Here is a 17897-nt window from a genome sequence, read left to right as displayed (position 1 = left end):
AGAGTGGGAAATCTACATCATACATTTTAAAACAAACGTGTACCCCCAGCTCCCTTTCCTCCTGTCCAACCTCCCGTTCTCCCCACCACCACCTTGCACTTGGGGCTAATTCTATTGTTTTTCCATGAACTACATCTGGGCTTTGGTGTGGCGCATGAATTCTCATGCATCACGCATCCCAGATCATATAGGGGTGAGGGGCAAACACCCCCCCCCCCAGACAAATAGCTCATCCCCATTGCTCAACCCCTGTGATAACGTAAAGAAAAAGTACTCAATATACTGTATATTGAACTGCAGCAGAAACAAGTCGGTATCTCAACATCTTGTTCCCCCAACCCAGATATCTAAAGCAGCTCACTTCACCCTGTTTGCATGAGATCCATCTAGGCACACTATGAAGGCATTCCTGGTTGTACAGGGAACTCCTGTCATTGCACACAGGAGTCTCTTCTCTAGTTCAGCAACTGGGACTGTGTGCAACATGCTCCCTCCCCTGCCCCAGCACTTAGGGGGCTGTTCAAGAGTTCTTCTTGAAAAGACACTGCCCCCAGCCATTGGCAGTTTGGAAGATGAGAAAGATTACATCCCCCCATCCTGCTCTCCTTTCTGCCAAAATATTATATTAGCAGGATTTATTTTTTTCCTAAGATATGCCATGCCTGTGTCTCAGATGGCTGTTTCATGTACTCTGGTGGATTGAGGCAAGAGCTGGGAGCCAGTCTTTGTTCTGGCAAAGAATTTAAAACTTATGAGGCACAAATATCTAGGCAGGCCCTGCCTTTTCTTTATGATGATTTTAGTTAAGAGCTCTAAATATGGGCATGGCAGTAATCAAAGGGTGCCCCGAGCACAGAATTGTGTGGTCAGCCCTAGTTGCTCCCTGTGCAACCATCAGCTGGTCGGCAGAATCTACTCCTGCGCCAAGATGGGGTGCTGGGTTCTCGGAGGAAGGATGTGGTCTCCCTCAATCACAGTGCTGGGAAGACAACATTGTCTGCCAGAGGAGAATAGAATCAAATGCCTGGTGAGCAGATCGGCCATGTCTATGTATCACTATAAAAAATAACATTAATTGGGATGCTTCGCCATTTCCTGAACAACCCATAATTAGGTTAGATAAGAAACTAGCAGTGTCTAAGAGCTATAAATGTCTAAATTAAGTTATTTTGAAAGTGCCTGGCACTTTGACATTTTGAGAGTTCAGAGTAATTGAGGTATTGAGATAAAATTGCTCCTGTTATTTAAAAGGTCATTATCTTCTTCAGTTAGATAGATGGAGACTATTTTCCACTCTAGTGAGCCGTTCTATTTGGGGCAATTAGCCAGGCTTGAGTAGATTTCTACAGGCCCTACTCCCACTTATCACAGCTCTGGCCGTTGACACACAGAAAGGTTTGTAAAGAACAGGCTCAAAATAGCCAATCTGTATTCAGCTCACAAGCCAGCACCAAAACTCTCCTCACATGGCAGAAACTCCAATGCTGGATACCAAACAATCCCCACACCAGTCTTGAACAGTGGATGCCATTTTGTTACCAGTACCTTGAATGGGTCAGGACCACAAATGGAAGCAAGGTCAGGGCTGATCGCTCGATGGCCTCTCCCCTTAGACTTCAAGTGGAGGACTGAAAAATGGTGGTGGGGCTATCAGAGAGAGATTCACAGAGCCTACTCACCTGATGGAGTGAGCCATGTACTGTGTACCCAGGGGCCTTGGCAGGTGGTGCAGGTGCTCCCTGGCCTTAGAGTAGTGGCTGAAAGACCTGGGCCAAGGTGGAGCCATGTGGACCATGTGGGGATGTCACAGGTCTGGACAATACTCACTATACTAATTGTATTCAATTGTCTGGATTGTCTGGACAATACTCACTATACTAATTGTATCCAATTCTGGCAGAGCCCATCAGGTGATGGTGCTGTTTGCAGATCCCATTTAGTTCAGCAGCAAGGTTACACTGGCAGCAGTAACTCTCTTAAGAGAAGTTATGTTCACCATAAGTGAACATATGCCCACATATTTACCCCTCCAGATGAGCATGATGAGCTCCTCCACAGAATAGGGGATCACTACCAAGGACAAAATCTGGAAGAGTAAATATGTGGAAGTATTTCCATTTTTCATATGGTAGCCAAAGGTAAAAACCAGTAGCCACCAGAACCCGTGGGCTGGGGTAAGAACTATTGGCATCTCATCACCCTAGCCCAGGGATGGGCAAACTTTCAACTTTAGGGATCCTGGATCTTATCTGTTACCTCACAGATAACAAGCTGTACCTGCTGAAGTTCTCTCTCCTACAAAGTCCTAAAATTGAAAGTTTGCCCACCTCTGCCGTAGCCTATCCCTTGCTGCTGCACAGAGTTGCTATAAGGGAGAAAAGACAACAGCTAAAAGCTGCTCTTATATCTGAAGTCCAGGGAGGAAAAATTACACGTGTCATAAAATTACAGCTCAGAACAGCCTTTGGCCTTCATTGCCTACATGTGCTCAATGTCAATAATTGAACCTCAGATGCTCACTTTTTTTAGGCAGAGACTTCCAGGCTTTCACATAAATGGCAAGAGGTGCTTCGGCTCCTTTGATAAGAAACTCATACATCCATTTAGAACATTGGCTTCCAATTCATGGTTCATGGACCACACGTGGTCTGCGAGACCCTGAGAAGTGGTCTGCAAAAGCTCAGAAAAAGTTCACCTTCAATCATTTCCAGCTTCTCGCTGAGCAAGCAGCACCCCATGGACCAACAGAGAGGGCAGACAATGGACAACCCGCAACCAGCAACAAAAACAGCAACCCACAACTATAAATAATAAATCTTTCATTATTACAAATTTAATAATGAACTTGCGTGTGTGTGTGTGTGTGTGTGTGTGTGTGTGTGTGTGTGTGTACACATGTGCATGGAGGTGGGGGGTTTGCATGTGGTCCATGAGGATTCCAATTTTGCCTCAGGCTTCTAAAGATTGGGAACTACCGATTTAGAGTAACTAAGCCTACATGACCAGGAGACAGGGATACAAGGAACTTTGAGGAGTTCAGCCCTGTGGTGAAACTGCCAGGTGGGTGGCCATTTCCTCTGGCTACCTGGTGCTACGGCCCTTTTCAGGAGCAGTGGCTGTGTCTTGAACCATCTTAAGGTTTCTAGCAGCTTTGATGTTCCCTGCTATGGCGCATGGGTTCCCTTGCCTTGTATGATTTTAGGCAACAGAAGTAGTAAGGAGCATGTTACTGCCACTCCAGCACAGAAGACCATTCGCTCTGGATCTGTTCATGGATCTGCTGACGACCTTGCAGGGTGTCTGTCATTTGCAGTTCAAGGCGGCATTATGGCAGGAGGTCTGTCACATGGAGTTCTATGGGGCACTTAGAGGTGGAAGCCGTTTCAGGCGTGACATATTACTTAGTGACGGGTAGGTGCTGGAGGCAGTCAATACCTCCCTAGATAAGTACTAGATTAGCAAGACAGGTGGAGTAGCCTTATCCAAAATGCTTGGGACCTGAAGTCTTTCGAATTTTTTTTCAGATTTTAGAATATTTGCCTGTTCATAATGAAATATCTTGGGCATGGGACCCAAGCCTAAACACAAAACTAATTTATGTTTCATATAAGGTGTATATGAAACATAAAAAAAATGTCATGTTTAGACTTCCTTTCTTCAGTTAAGACTTTCATATACACCTTATACACATAGCCAGAAGGTGCAGATATTATGATATTTGTAGCACATGATCACATGAGGTCAGGTGTGGAATTTTCCACTTGTGGCATCATGTCAGCACTCAAAAAGTTTTGGATCTTGGAGGTTTTCTGATTAGGGATGCTCAATCTATATTTCAATCCTGAAGTGGCCCAGCTTGAATTTCAGGGCTAGATCCTAGATGAGATACACTGTAGTACTATGTTAACACCCTCTGGCGATTTGCACATGGCTTTCAAGGCAGTTTATTTTTTTACTGTATTTCTACACCAACTTTCTCCTTGAAGGCGGCTTACAACAACATTAAAAAAATACAAAGAATGTAAAATCATAGTTAAAAACACAAATCATACATTAAAATCCTTCACAATTAAGAACATCTTCGAACAGCAATAAAACATTAATAGTCAGTTCCTTCACTGACTGAGGGTCAAGCAATTCCTTTATATGAGATGCTGGTAACAAGACTGTTTGTCCTAGGAAAATTTGGAATAGGGCAGCTGCGCATGCTTTAAAATGTCCCATTTCTACCACCCACAGCTTATCTGCTGTGTTCTGAAGTGAGATTTTGTTACATGCCTGTGTGTGATGTGAAGCTGGGTCAGAAGCACAAGAGTAATTATGCGCCCTTTAGCCAGCCATTGGACAGCAACATTTTATTTTCTTTAGCACAAAATCCAAAGATGTGCCATTCAAAGGTCGTTTCAGGGAAATGTAGAATCTAACCCCAACCCCAACATATAAGAGTAAATGTTTTAGTATCCCGAACAGAAATTCCATTACGTCCTAGAGATACAAAGACACTGGTACTGGTGAATGGGGTGGAAAGATGGAATTTTCAGGGCCAATATACAAGATGGGTATTATTTACTTGGATTGCTGGTGATGAATCCTTTGTTTCTTCAGTGCAGTTCTGATCCAAGTACCACCACCACCACTACTAGCAGCAGCAGAAGAAAAAAAAACAACAAAAAACAAGATTTCCATATTGTATCTGTCTTTTTTTTTTCCTCTTCAGTGATGAATAGCAGTGGGGAGGCGCGTCCTTCAAGTGCCTGAGTCTGAATCCAAAACTGGGGGTTCGTAAGGCTGCTTTTATGAGAGAGTAAGCCATCAGAAGACCTGGCCATGATCCCTGCCAAGCTTCCTGAAAAGGGTACATGTTGATAATACAAATATATTCCTTTAATGTCTCAGTAAGGTTGGCTGGGATATGGGCTGATACTCCATTTCTAAGCATACTGGGTTGAGCTGGAGTAAGTATTGCACAAGTTCTGCATTTGCTCCTTCCTTCCTGACAAGCAATTCATGTTGCACCACCAATGCTAGTTATGCCCAAACCCTTTGCACACTCCTCAGTTATACGTTTCCATATGTTGTAACCGCTCATTTTAGGCCAGTTGAAGCTTCTTCCTACCCATCCGCTGACCAACAGTAGATTTTTCCATTCTCATCACCTGCCAGGAGTTTGGAATAATTCCTTGGGAGAGAAGAGACAGAGAAGGAAAGTATTTAGGAATAATATGGTGACACACAGATAATTAAATGCATTGCATATCAAGTGCTCACTGGACTACAATTTTTTAAAATCTCTCCATTTTCATAGAGAATACAGTACCTCAAATATAGTGTGGGAGATATGACACCTGAAAGCAGAGGACTACGTGAAACAGCAGGAGAATCAAAACCAGCTATTCAACAGCTCAGGCTCTAGGGCAGTGGCTCCCAAAGTCCTCCTTGGGAGGTGGGAACCACCTACGTGCTTATGGGGGTGGGGGGATTGCAGCAACACGATCCCAAGGTCATGCTGCTGCTGGGGAAAGCAGGGGGAAAGAACCAGCGACGGGGTTCATGGGGTGCGCTGAGCTCTGCGGACACCTCTGCAGGGCTCCCCAAGCCTTGAAAATTAAAAAGAAAAAAGAAACTCGATTGGAAGCCACTTCCAGTTTCACAATCAGAAATTTAAAGTGGCTTCTAATTGTGTTTTTTAAATTTTCAAGGCTTGGAGAGCCCTGCAGAGTTGTCCATGGGGTTCTCCACACACCCCACACCCTGTTGCTGGCTTCAGGTTAGCCAGGAACACCCCCCTTTTCCCCAGCAGCAACACAATCCTTTGGATCATGTTGTTGCAATCCCCCTGCTTCGCCCCTTAAGGGGCCAAACCTAAGTGCTTCCCTAGCTGGTGGATCGCAACCCAACAGTTTGGGAACCACTACTCTAAGGCCTTTACCAAGTGAAATTCAGTGAGCATCCACTGGGAGGTGGACCTTCTAGATAGTGGTGCCAACTTTGTAGAATGCCCTCCCTCAAGAGGTTTATCTGACCTCTGCATTGTTTTCTGCATAAAGTGTATAAGAAACAAAAATGAATTTTGTGTTTAGACCTGGGTCCCATCCCCAAGATATCTCATTTTTAGGGACAGTCTACAATGGTTTTATTTTTTCGTGAATTTTGGTGTTATCCTAAAAAAAAAAAAAAAAGCTGAACGTGGTGTTATAGGTTTTTATTCCAAATTAACATTTTAAGAAATTTTGAAGCATTTTAATCAAGTGTAATTGCTGTCATATAGGTGGTATATATGTGTTTTATGCCTGTAGCTGCCAGTAATCATATCCCCAGGCATAAAACACTGCTTCGAAATGGACTGAGGCACATTTGCCTACTTGTGAGTTACTATGCAGTGCGACTCAGTTTCACTTTCCATAGGGCTCTATGCATTTTCCTTGGCAGCTTCTGAGCATCCTCAGAAGACTCTACAGCCAGTTCAGAGAAAGCAGCAGAAACGCATGTGGAGGTAGGGGCTTAGAAACACAGTCAGAAACACTCAGAACGGTTCACAGATGCTCCACAGCCACTTTAATAGGTACATTTTGCTGTTCTTTTGTTAACTGAGCAGGATATCACATTTTATTGTTTTATAAGTCCAATTTTGGTGTTCTCATGGTATTTCATTTTTACCATTCTAGACTGCCCTTACTCATTATGTATATGCACATATTAAAAATAAAAAAATTTGAAATCCAAAACACTTCTGGTCATGGTCCCAAGCATTTAAGGGATACTCAACCTGCACTGGACTTCTATTGGACTTCATAGATTTGATTTTTATAAAGATCTCATTTTGACAACAAATTAAAGCAAACCCTGTTTTCGCTCTTTGTTGGTGAAGTGAATGGGAGTGAAATCATTCAGTCATCCACCTTGCACAGTGATGTCATATACAGACACCCACCCCTCCCCCCCCCAAAAAATATCAGTTTTTGGTGCAATACATGTGACATCACAGTACTGTTGAGATTTTTCCTGAAACATGAATAGTAATGGGAGGCTTCTTTTTTCCAAGACTGGAAAGCGTCACTGGATTTGCTACTGGTCCCTAGAGGTTTTAAAAAAATCCCTGTGGGTTTGCTTTGCGCGTGTAGCAATTGGTGTTCAGGACTTGAACTGAAAATAGATGCAACTTGAAACCTATTCAGTGGGTTACAGAGATAGTTGTCACCCCCACCCACCTCCACCTCGTCCCCTATAATCTGTATTTGACCTATTCTGGTTGGTAGGAAAAAATGAAAGAAAGAAAAACGAACAACAAATGAATATATGCCATTTAGAACACACTGGTGGTTCTGGCATTAGTTTCAAATGAGCCCAATTCTGTTCAATGTTTCATCTGTTCCAAAACCCTGAATGAAGAAATACACACACATTTATGCTTGCATGCATTCACACACAGTGTTTAAAGGGAAACGAGACTGTTTTTCAAACCCCAATATCAAACAGGACATGATAACAGCAAGGCATTGTATTTAAACCTGTATCTGCTGCAACCATATGTATCAAATGGTTGCTAAGCATCTCTGATTTAAAGAGTGCAACTTAGTCCCCCCTTCTTCCAATTTTCCATGGTGATTATCACTTCCTGATACTGGAGACAGCAATAAAACATCTCCTTGGGAGGGACAGACTACAGGTAGTCAAGCAACAGCTAGAGAAGGGTTCAGCACCTCTCACCTGTACATCCCTTTTGTTCTTAAAACTTATTTGATATGGGACAGGAGAGCAGACCCAGAAAAGGCTAACAATCTTACAGCTTTATAATGAAACCACAAAGATCACCAAATCATTGCTAGGGTGCCCTCTAGTGAGGACATGGGATACTGCAATTGGGATGATTACCTGGAGACTGCCAAGGCTGTGACAGCTGCAGCGGCTTTGCTAGGCCTCTCGGATGGAGTCATGCTGAGATTCAGCTCTCGACAGAGAGCAAATGGTTCTCCAGCCTTGTTTCCTGTTGTGGAGTTTTAAAAAAAATATATTTAGAAAATGGTTGGGGACTTGCATTTGCAGGGAGGTAGGAGGTGGCAAATGTTATTATTTATAGTCAGCAACTTGTTAAATGGAAAACAAATATATTTAATCCTGGCCTGTGCCGTTGCCAGAAGGGCCTGTCCCAATTGAATTTGCAGGCTATGATAGTTACATGTGCTGACGTGTGGCTGTATCAATTGTGGGCTAAATTGGATTTGTGTATTATTGCTTTCTAAATTGCATGCCTAGTTCAGCAAAATTGTTCATCAGTGTTTACTGGCTCAGTGCTTAATAAGATGCCCCAGAATACCTTGCTGCCAGGATATAATGCGGTCCATAATTGCCCAGTAAAAACAAATTACATGAAGTCCTGCGATTATCAACTTATCTAAATCTGTCCATAATACAACCAATAATTAAATGCCAAGAACACGGTGCAAAAAAAAAAAAAAAATGTAACTCAATCATTGTTACTTCAGTCTTTGTAATGACCACCGTTTGGATTAATTGTTTCTAACTTTAAGGTTGCAAAAAGAGATGGGGGAATATCCGGCTGTTGAAAATACTTGGAGAGCAAATGGAATGTTGAAGGAGCACGGGCTCAAGTAGCGGTGAGGATTAAGCCAGATTGGTAGTGAAAGAAATGGTACTGGGTGCACAAGCAAATGACTGTGTTGGTAGGCATGCATGGAATCCCCCTCTGATGGCTATATATATATATGTAATTGGGAGTATGCCAAAGGAATTCTGAAAGTGAGGTTCAGTGCACAGCCCCAGCTAACACAGGATGAACATATCTTTCCATCGACACTCAGACAATCTCATGTGATTGGACTGGGGTGTGAGGGGTGGTGGTGGAGGATCTATGATTAGACACTCTTCTGAGCTGGAGCTGCATTTGCATTGTCAACATGCAGAGAGATCCCTTGAAAACAGACATTCTTGTTAACGGTATATCCATTCATGTAATTTACACAAATTGGATGTCTCCTCGCAGAACAAAAGATAACTTTTTTAGACATTTATGTAATAAATAAATATGAATTTGCGAAGATGCCTTTTTGTGTGCGAGTGCAAATATTTAAATGCACACAAATACCACCATCATACTGTTGGCAACTAATATATTTGTTAGAAATAATAGAAGCTGAAGAATGGTGACATTTATTTACATATCAAGTGCCAGAAATTTCATCACATCGAAGCTTTACGTTCCTTTCCTTGAGTTCCGTAGCATTTGGTTTGAGTGCAGTACAATGAACAAGTACGAAAGAAACCTTTGCAGGGGGAGCCCTCTGCTGGCTTTATGCAGCCTTGGCAGACCTCCAGATCCATTCTATCTGACAGCCAAGACTCCTTTCTTTCCCTCTGAAATACAATGTGTGCTCATGCTAAAGAGTTTCCTTTCTTTTGATTTCATTTGAATTAGAAATAACTAGTGATAAGTCTACAAGTTAGAATATTCCACCAAGTACCACCAAACAAGATGGTCTTGCATGGGATAAAAAATGCACTCAGGTGGCACTTCAGAGGAATGAGGGTCCAATCTTATCCAACTTTCCAGCACCGCAGCTGCGTCTAGGGCATGCACCGCATCCTTTGGTGGGGGGGGGATAGTCATGGAGGACTCCTCAAGGTAAGGGAATGTTTGCTCCCATACCTCAAGATTGCATTGTGGTTACATCAGTGCTGGAAAGTTGAATAGGATTGAGCCCTGAGTTCTATCTAGAGCAGTGGTTCTCACACATTTAGCACCGGGACCCACCGGGACAGAATGGGAATCTGTCGGGACCCACCAGAAGTGATGTCATGACCAGAAGTGACATCATCAAGCAGGAAAATCTTTAACTACCTTAGGCTGCAATCCTACCCACACTTACCAAGGAGTAAATTTCCTTTACTATCATTTTTAAAAGAATATACATAGTAGTTTGTTAAAAGTACAGATCTATAACATTTCCCCAAATGCAGTCACATACCATGGTAGCATCAAGTCTAATATATTAAAAATAAAATATTGAAATGAATGGGGACCCACCTGAAATTGCCTCACGACCCACCTAGTGTGTCCCAACCCACAGTTTGAGAAACACTGATCTAGAGTATCTGTGTAATAGAATCCCACCAAGGCACCTTCCTTGAAGAAGTGAACAGTTGCATTCTTTTCTTATTTTACCTTCCTCAAAGGCAACCCCACACGGGCACAAATTCAAACTTAGTGAAGCAAAAACAAATGCTGGTGATTATATACAAATTTAACACGCTAATAATAATGACAATGGCCAATGATGCTTCTGCAAGAGCTACTGTGGCAATAATGATTCTGTAAACTCCTAGAACAGGCAAATTCTGGGCGTCCTGACTGAATATCCTGCAAAAGAAGGCACAATATTTTTGCCCACTTCAACTGCCCTTGTTCTCCCCTGCAAATGTTCCACTTTTCCTAAGCCATTTAAGTATGTAGGTTTGCAAAATGGCCATAGCTTGGGTATTAAGATAGTGATCCAAATTTAAACAAGGCTATGATCCATAAAAGCAGCCTTCTTGGGCACAAACAAATCCCAGCCATTACTCAGAATGAGAGGCCAGTCTGCACCTCCCACCAGCTGCTTTCTTCCTTAGGACCCCCAACTCGGAAGCCAGGGAAGGAAAGGCAATAGGCTCCCCTGATTTTCCTTTGAAAATTATCAGATGTTCATCCTCAGGAAAAACCCTGAAATTCACTTCAAAAAATGTTGTGGTCTATGCAAAATTCCCCTACAACAGGCTTTGCGACAGGTTACTCTCACTTACAAGTTCACACCCATCAAGGAATCCCATCTACCTAAACTGGCTTGTTCTTATTTTAAAGAATATTTTATATAATATTTTTCAACAGCAACAAAAAAGTCTTCAAAGTGGTTGGCATAGCAAAAAGAATGAGAAGATGGTTTCCTGTCCCAAAGGGACTTGGGTTGCAATTCTAGCCACATTTACCTGGGAGTAAGCCTCATTGACTATAATGGAACTTACTTTTGAGCGGATATGCATAGGATTGGGCTCTCACAATTTAAGAAAAAAAAACACTCAGGAGTTACCAGCAGCAGCCATTGGGAAACATTACATTGGGATGAATAGAGACAGCTGAACAGGGACAGCTTAGAGCTCCGATATCTTTAAAAATTCCTTTGCAATGAGACAGTAGCTTAGATTCATTCAAACTCTGCCAACATATCCCTAACCTGAGTGCCTTTTCTTTCACAGAAAGATCAGCTTGGATCCAAAGAACTACTTAGGTACCCCCAAAGGCTTGGGCATGGCCAGTAGAATCTTGGACTTCTCTTTTAGTGGCAGATTCCCCATGCTGTATCACAAACATCTTTTAAAACTTTCCTCAATTTCAAAAAAATATGGGGGGCCTGCTGTTTAAGCAACACAATCTCCCTTGGGTGTGCGGAACAAGTCGCACAGTTGTTTGGCTCCATCTCATGGTCTCCATGCTTTCCTTACCCTCGTTTGCCTGGCATTCCGGAGAATCTTCCAGGAATCTTATATTACCATTTTGGCATGGGTGTGAAGCATTTTCAAGCTTCCAGATCTGTAACAGAAGGAGAAAATAGATTAAAAGTAGGATTGTCATTCAGTTAAAGGCCCTGTAGTTGATTAAGCAATTAAATCTGCATATGACTGAATAATTCCTTTAAAAAAATCATCCTTTCTTTTCGGATAATGCATGCCTTCAGGCATCATCTTAGAAAATGCGTGCCCTTCAGTGTGAGAGAAAAAGGAAATTGATCTTCTAAAATGATTTTTAAAACTCATAATTTTTGTTAACAGTTGTATTAAAAACCTACGCTTTATTTATTTTACACACACACACACACACACATGTATATAAGTAATAAACTAATTATATATATATAATCTTTCTGATTAAGTAGGGAGATTTTTTAGATAGTCAAAAGGTTTCCAACTGTTTGATCTAACTCAGTGGTTCCCTAACTTTTTCAACTGGCTGCTCCCTTGACCTCCTGGGCCATTGGCTGCGTCTCCCCATTAGGGCTACAATCCTATACATTGTATAGGGTGGTGGGTTTTTTCTGAGGATTCCATGGCTCTCCCAGCTGGCTTCTGTGGCTCCCTGGAGAACCGTGGCTCATAGTTTGGGAATCACTGATCTAATTCATTGACTGAATATTGTGTGGTTCCAGGTTAAGTAGGGTCCGGCCTGGTTAGTACTTGGATGGGAGACCGCCTGGGAATACCGGGTGCTGTAAGCTTATACTATAGTCTTTCGAGACTGAAGGTTGCCAACCACCAGTTAAGAGGCAACTTTGGGAAGGCTAAAGCCATGCTGGCATGCAGGGAATGAAGATCAATACATTTAAATGGGCAGCGCATGCATGAAAGCGTGCACATATACACACCTGCACACACATAGAAGTCTACCCTTTGATTTTAACAATCATGTAAAAGAGAAAAAGACAGCAGGAGCAGCTCTTCTGAGCTGAGCACTGCAGATTCAGGCAGTAGGAGGCATTGCAGGAAGGCCTGACACATCCATGGGTTTCATGCAGTTGCATTTTGTGGTGACCATTTAAAATCTGCATATATTACATGGAATTAGCATAGCAAAGCAGAACGTTTTTCCCCTCTGAATTACGTCTCCATGGACTGAAATGCTACTGCTCCCTATAAGCACACTCCTCCCCTCCACACAAACCATTCTTCTCTGTCTCCCTCTTTTCCAATTCAGGGGGTGGGGGCAGCGGTGACTGGCACACCACCAGGTAAATGGTGAGGGAGCATGTGGCTCACTGCCTCCGAAAGGCTGAGAGCTCTTGGGCCAGCTCTACAAACAGCCTGAAAATTTCAAGTGGAGTTCGGCTTGGCAACTGTGTATCAAGTGTACACATTCTCTCTTTTTCTCTCTACCCCATTCTTCACACTTTCACTTACTCACATATACTCAACCTCAGCAGTTTCTCACTCCTTCCCAAAGTTTCTTCCAAATTGATTTCCCCAGGGTTGGGGTGAACTATCCTCCACTCACTGCTATGTCAACAAACTAGGATGTGCTAACCCTGCAAAACTGGCCCTGTTGAAAGTCATAGGAAACTCACAACCAGTTTGTATACAGGCTATGAACGAGTATCCCACTTGCAGTGTATTGCTATAACTCAGAGTAACTTATCTACTAAAGAGTAAACCTGGTTGTACTGAGTGTGACTTAATTCCAAGTAAACATTCATAAGATGAGACTGCAAAGGGTGCCTATAAAACCCCACATCAATGGAGTGCACTAAAAATACCTATTGAATGTTCTGGTCACTTTTCCCTTGCCAGATGAAATTAATTTCATCAAAGAGTGAGGAAAGGGCCAACTGCTGCAAGCATTCAATGGGAAAGCCCACTGGGATGCAGGCAGGGGATGCTTAACCCTTTCTCCACCAGCCATTTGTCCATTCAAAGTCATCCACCCCATAGTTCCTTTGAATATCCATATGTTTTTCAACTTAGGCAAAAATTATGGAACATGTATTTTGAGCAGACAAATGGCTGGCATGGAATTAATTAAACTGTCCCTTTCCAATTCTTCCACTCAATCTGCAGATGCTTTGCATGAAAAAAAAAATGCTGAAGAAAAAAATATGGAAGTAAAAATAGTTTGGCCTTCAGTGTGAGGAAGAAAGAAAATTCTGCCTTTGTTCTGCTCTACTGCATCTTACATAGTACCACCCCATGCTACAGACGTTTCTCTAACAGAATCTGTTTCTTTGCCACCACAGAGTCTGTGGTTCTTGGCTAAGTTCTAAGACCAATGGTTGGTGGAATCTAGTTCTGGCCAGAGGAAAGCATGGAGAGAAAGACAGTAAACAGAAGCTCTGGCTGTAGACAAGATAGGGTTAAGTAGTAGACAAGACAGACAAGAAGCAAACATGTCAGAGGCAAGAAATGTGGTCAAGGATGGGCTGGAGATTAGGTACCAGCTCAGCAGGGATGGGAAAATCCAGCATGGCTTGATACGAGTCGAGTTGCCGAGTCTCCGTCCCCTGCGATTCAACTCGAAAAAGAGTCATAACAGGGGCACTTTCTGAGTCTCCGGGTCATCCCTGCCTCCTCCCTCTCCCTGGGCTTCTCCTGCCAATTGTAAGGTAAGAACTCCCCCTTGGCTCCTCCTCCTGCTCTCCTGCAACCAATGAAAATATGAACATGCCCATCCTTTGTCCAATGATCATCCCTTCCTTCCTTCCTATCAGAGATGGGAAAGGAGAGCCCAGTCTCACCTCCCCCCTCCTGCTCACATTAACCCTTTCTTGCCTCCCTGCTGGAACTTGCCTGCTGCTTGCCCTGTTGGAATGCTTGCCTCACAAGGTTTTCCACACGGCGATAACAGTACGCAAGCACACCCAGACACAGGCAGACTCAAATCAGCATGCATGGGGACGAATGCTAAGTCAGGGGAGCCCTGACTCGAGTCTTTTTCAGAGTCTTCCACATGCGCAACTCATGAGTCGCCGAGTCACCCCTAATCACACATTTTCGTAACTCAAGTCAGAGTCACTGACTCGAGTTCCCAACTCTGCAGCTCAGAGAAGTGAAGCAAGGCAAAAGAAGTCTGCTCTGCAATGGGAATAGTTGTTCAGATAAGCAGAGGTTTATATAAGGCCTAGTGTATCTTCACAGGCTTCTGGGATCAGCTGACTCTGTTCAGATTGGCAGTCAGCTGATAATATTCAAGTTGAGAATGGGGTCTAAAGGACACTCTTGATCTGCACAGCTTAACCCTGGCTTGCTGAGAGAGCAGAGTGTCAGTGGTACAAGAGTTAAGGTGCTGGAGGAAGCTACGGAAGGCCCAGTTTCACACACATATGCATGCAGACATCCCCAGGTCTTACAGATTCATAAGACAGGAGAAGTAGTATCAGGAAGTGGCAACACTCTCCTGGAGAGACCTACCTGCACACTGCTGTTTGTGTCCCCAGTAACTATGAGGCTGTGTATATCCCAGTCGATCACCTCAATGAAACAGCAACAGGTAATGGTTACTCCAAGGCTGGCAGCAGGGCTTAAACTGGCCAAAGGCTGCCCATTGATATTCCACAGATGAAGGGCCACTCCAGCACATGAGGCAATGTCACCCTGAAATAATCCACAGAGCATCACTACAGAGCGTATGGTAACCAGAAACAGTCTTCCCCAACCCACAAATCTTTTCAGCATCTCACAACATCACCAACAATCCCATGGACAGAGCTAAGCAACACACATGCACACAAACTGTAGGACATTTTCTTGATCCCTCCATCCCAACTATCTTGAAATCAATATAGCATCATCCTCCCCACAGAGCATGCCTTCAGTGACATCCCACATGTGAGAGAAAAATTGTTCAGTCCAATCCACCACAAATTACAAAAAGTCATTTCAAACGTCAACATTTTCAATAGAGAGAGAGCTGCTAAATGGGCCAAAGAGTGAAATAAACATAAACGAGCTGATGTTCAAAGTGCACAGGTGTTATTTTGCAGAATTGCCAATGCAACAGATTTTGGGATGCCAAGGGGTGTATATGTGTGAGACAGCATGTAAATTCTTAAGGATATAAATCCTGTATTAATAATCTGACTAAAATGACGGCAGTTTCACTAGTCATAATGCCACAATTTTAAGACTAAATTACATGTGACAATTGAAGTGTAATTGTGCTTCCAACAACAACAACAACAACAGTATTTATATACCGCTTTTCAACAAAAAGTTCACAAAGCGGTTTACAGAGAAAATCAAATATCTAATGGCTCCCTGTCCCAAAAGGGCTCACAATCTGAAAAGATGCAAAGGAATACCAGCAGACAGCCACTAGAACAGACAGTGCTGGGGTGAGGTGGGCCAGTTACTCTCCCCCTGCTAAATAAAAGAGGACCACCCACTTGAAAAAGTGCCTCTTACCCAGTTAGCAGGGGTTAACCCAGTTAGCTTCCATCTTTTCTTTATTTCAAACAGCAGCTGCAGAGGAGCCTCCCTTCCAGAGCAAATAATAATGATGGGGATGGGAACATTTTGGGGATGTCTATGGCATGAAGGGCAAGGATCAACCTCTCCCTCCCCTCATACTGCTGTCCCAATTTGGACTGGGCTGCCATACTGTCAATGTGTTGTTGTTCTTTAAAGGCAGACACAAGCACAAGGATCCCTTCAGCTTCACTTGTAGTTTTGCCTTTGTTTTATCTTATTTAGTAATGCACATATCACAAAGTGATAAACACTCTCAAGGAAATGAAGAAAGAAATGGAGAAGTTAGTGACAGTAATGGAAGGGCAGGAGCTTCCTCTCCCCCCCCCCCAACAAACCTGTCTATGAAATTTCGTGTTAGTTAAGATCCATTAAATTCAATCAAATTTCTATTAAAAATTCTCCCAACAATTCACAATGGAATAAAGTGCAGAGATGAAGCAATGATACTAATTATATCCCAAACCTATTAGCCAGTCAGTCAATCTACTTGGATGTTGTTCCTTCTCCAATACTTAATGCACTTTGTTTGGTCTCCGTATATACATTAAACCAGAGCTGTAATGAGGCCTAATTGTGCCCAGGGTGGGGTGTCACAGTGATGTTACAACCTGCGTCACTGCACCCCTAGAGTCACCATGCCACCCCCTGCGCCGCCCCACCACACCCCCCAGCATCCGGAATGGCTCCATTTCAGACGGACATAGGGTGGCTGGGAGGGCCCAGTATTCCTCCTGCTTTTGCTGTGACCTCAACTGACTCCTGGAGCACACATACCTCCTGAGCCACCCAAGATACACCTCTGCATTAAATAGTAATTCTGGGTCATTCATTTCTCTTTTTGTATCTTTAGCATACCCTGAGGGTCATTAACAAGAGGTGCCTCAGCTTCAGAGTACTGTATCTTCTTATGCCATAATTATCTTATGTTTACATCAGTCCTTTACTGTTGGGATTTTAAGTAAGCACATATTTTTATTCCCATTCTTCCCTGTAATGTAGATGAGGGTTACCCAGTGAGCTTTATTTCAAGCGGGAACGTGAACCCATGATCTTCATGGTCAAAGTCCAACAAATCTAAAATCACGCCAGCTCTCAATGAGCTGAAATTCTGAATTCCTGGACACCTGCCTCCAACTTTCTCAGTGCAATGGTATATAAGAATACAATGTGACATCTTTACTAAAGCTAACCAAGTCTAGGTCTTGGTCACTGCCTGGATGGGAGAATGCCTGGGAATCCCACATGTGCTGCCTTGAGTTCTATTTAAGAAAGATATAAATACACTTATGAGTGAGGACAATCTCGTCGCCCTTCCAGCATTTGATCATAGTTGGTGATGATCAACATTATTTAAGAGGCTGGGTCTTTTATCCATATCATCTCATACAAATTTACTTTCCAAGTAAGGTAATATGAAGACAGGATCTGTGGACCTTAAGAATCCCAAACATCTTCACAATTACTTCATGTGATAAGACTGACCATCAATTTGATTAACATTCTATTCTATTTCTGAAGATGGCAGAACCAGAAGAAGCCCTGCAATCATGGAAGCCCTGTAGCTGGAAGGGAGAGGAGGTTTCTTAAGGCAACATTAAAGACTTTTGGATTAGCCTGCTGGGAAATAACAAGACAGGCAAGTTTATCCTCAAAGAGGTTTGCAGAAATGTCTCAGTGGGAAATCTCACTGGCAGCTGCCATTTTTTTCCCTTGGGAATTTGCCAGAATAAAATGGCACTGAGGGCTTTGGGGGGAAAAACAGAGAGGCATTCTACTGCTTCAGTAACAAAATTAAATTAGAAAGAAAGAAACTCCTACCAGTGCCACCACTTGCTTGCCTTTAAAGCTATAAGTGGTTGGGACCCAGGAATATGAAGAAGTGTCTCCTTCCACGT

At 43.0% G+C, this 17897-nt stretch overlaps 2 protein-coding genes across 2 annotated transcripts in view; one reads left to right on the top strand and one right to left on the bottom strand.

The window, feature by feature from the left end:
• The window catches only part of VSTM4 (V-set and transmembrane domain containing 4), a 51668-nt gene extending 46723 nt beyond the window's left edge, over positions 1 to 4945 (top strand). Inside the window, exon 11 of the mRNA XM_066620139.1 lies at positions 4718 to 4945. The gene's annotated coding sequence lies outside the window, so the exon portion shown is untranslated. The remainder of the gene's footprint in view (positions 1 to 4717) is intronic.
• Positions 3945 to 17897, bottom strand: part of WDFY4 (WDFY family member 4) — a 161136-nt gene continuing 147183 nt past the window's right edge. Inside the window, exons 59-62 of the mRNA XM_066621374.1 lie at positions 14944 to 15126; positions 11494 to 11581; positions 7873 to 7984; positions 3945 to 5179 (exon numbers count right to left, since the gene is read on the bottom strand). Of these exons, the coding sequence (XP_066477471.1) occupies positions 5113 to 5179; positions 7873 to 7984; positions 11494 to 11581; positions 14944 to 15126 (450 nt within the window). The 3' untranslated portion in view covers positions 3945 to 5112. The remainder of the gene's footprint in view (positions 5180 to 7872; positions 7985 to 11493; positions 11582 to 14943; positions 15127 to 17897) is intronic.

This window comes from Tiliqua scincoides, chromosome 3, assembly GCF_035046505.1.
Source record: "Tiliqua scincoides isolate rTilSci1 chromosome 3, rTilSci1.hap2, whole genome shotgun sequence".
Lineage (NCBI taxonomy): Eukaryota > Metazoa > Chordata > Lepidosauria > Squamata > Scincidae > Tiliqua > Tiliqua scincoides.
The sequence above is the reverse complement of the archived record's forward strand: the minus strand, read 5'-3'. Positions and strand labels throughout refer to the sequence as shown.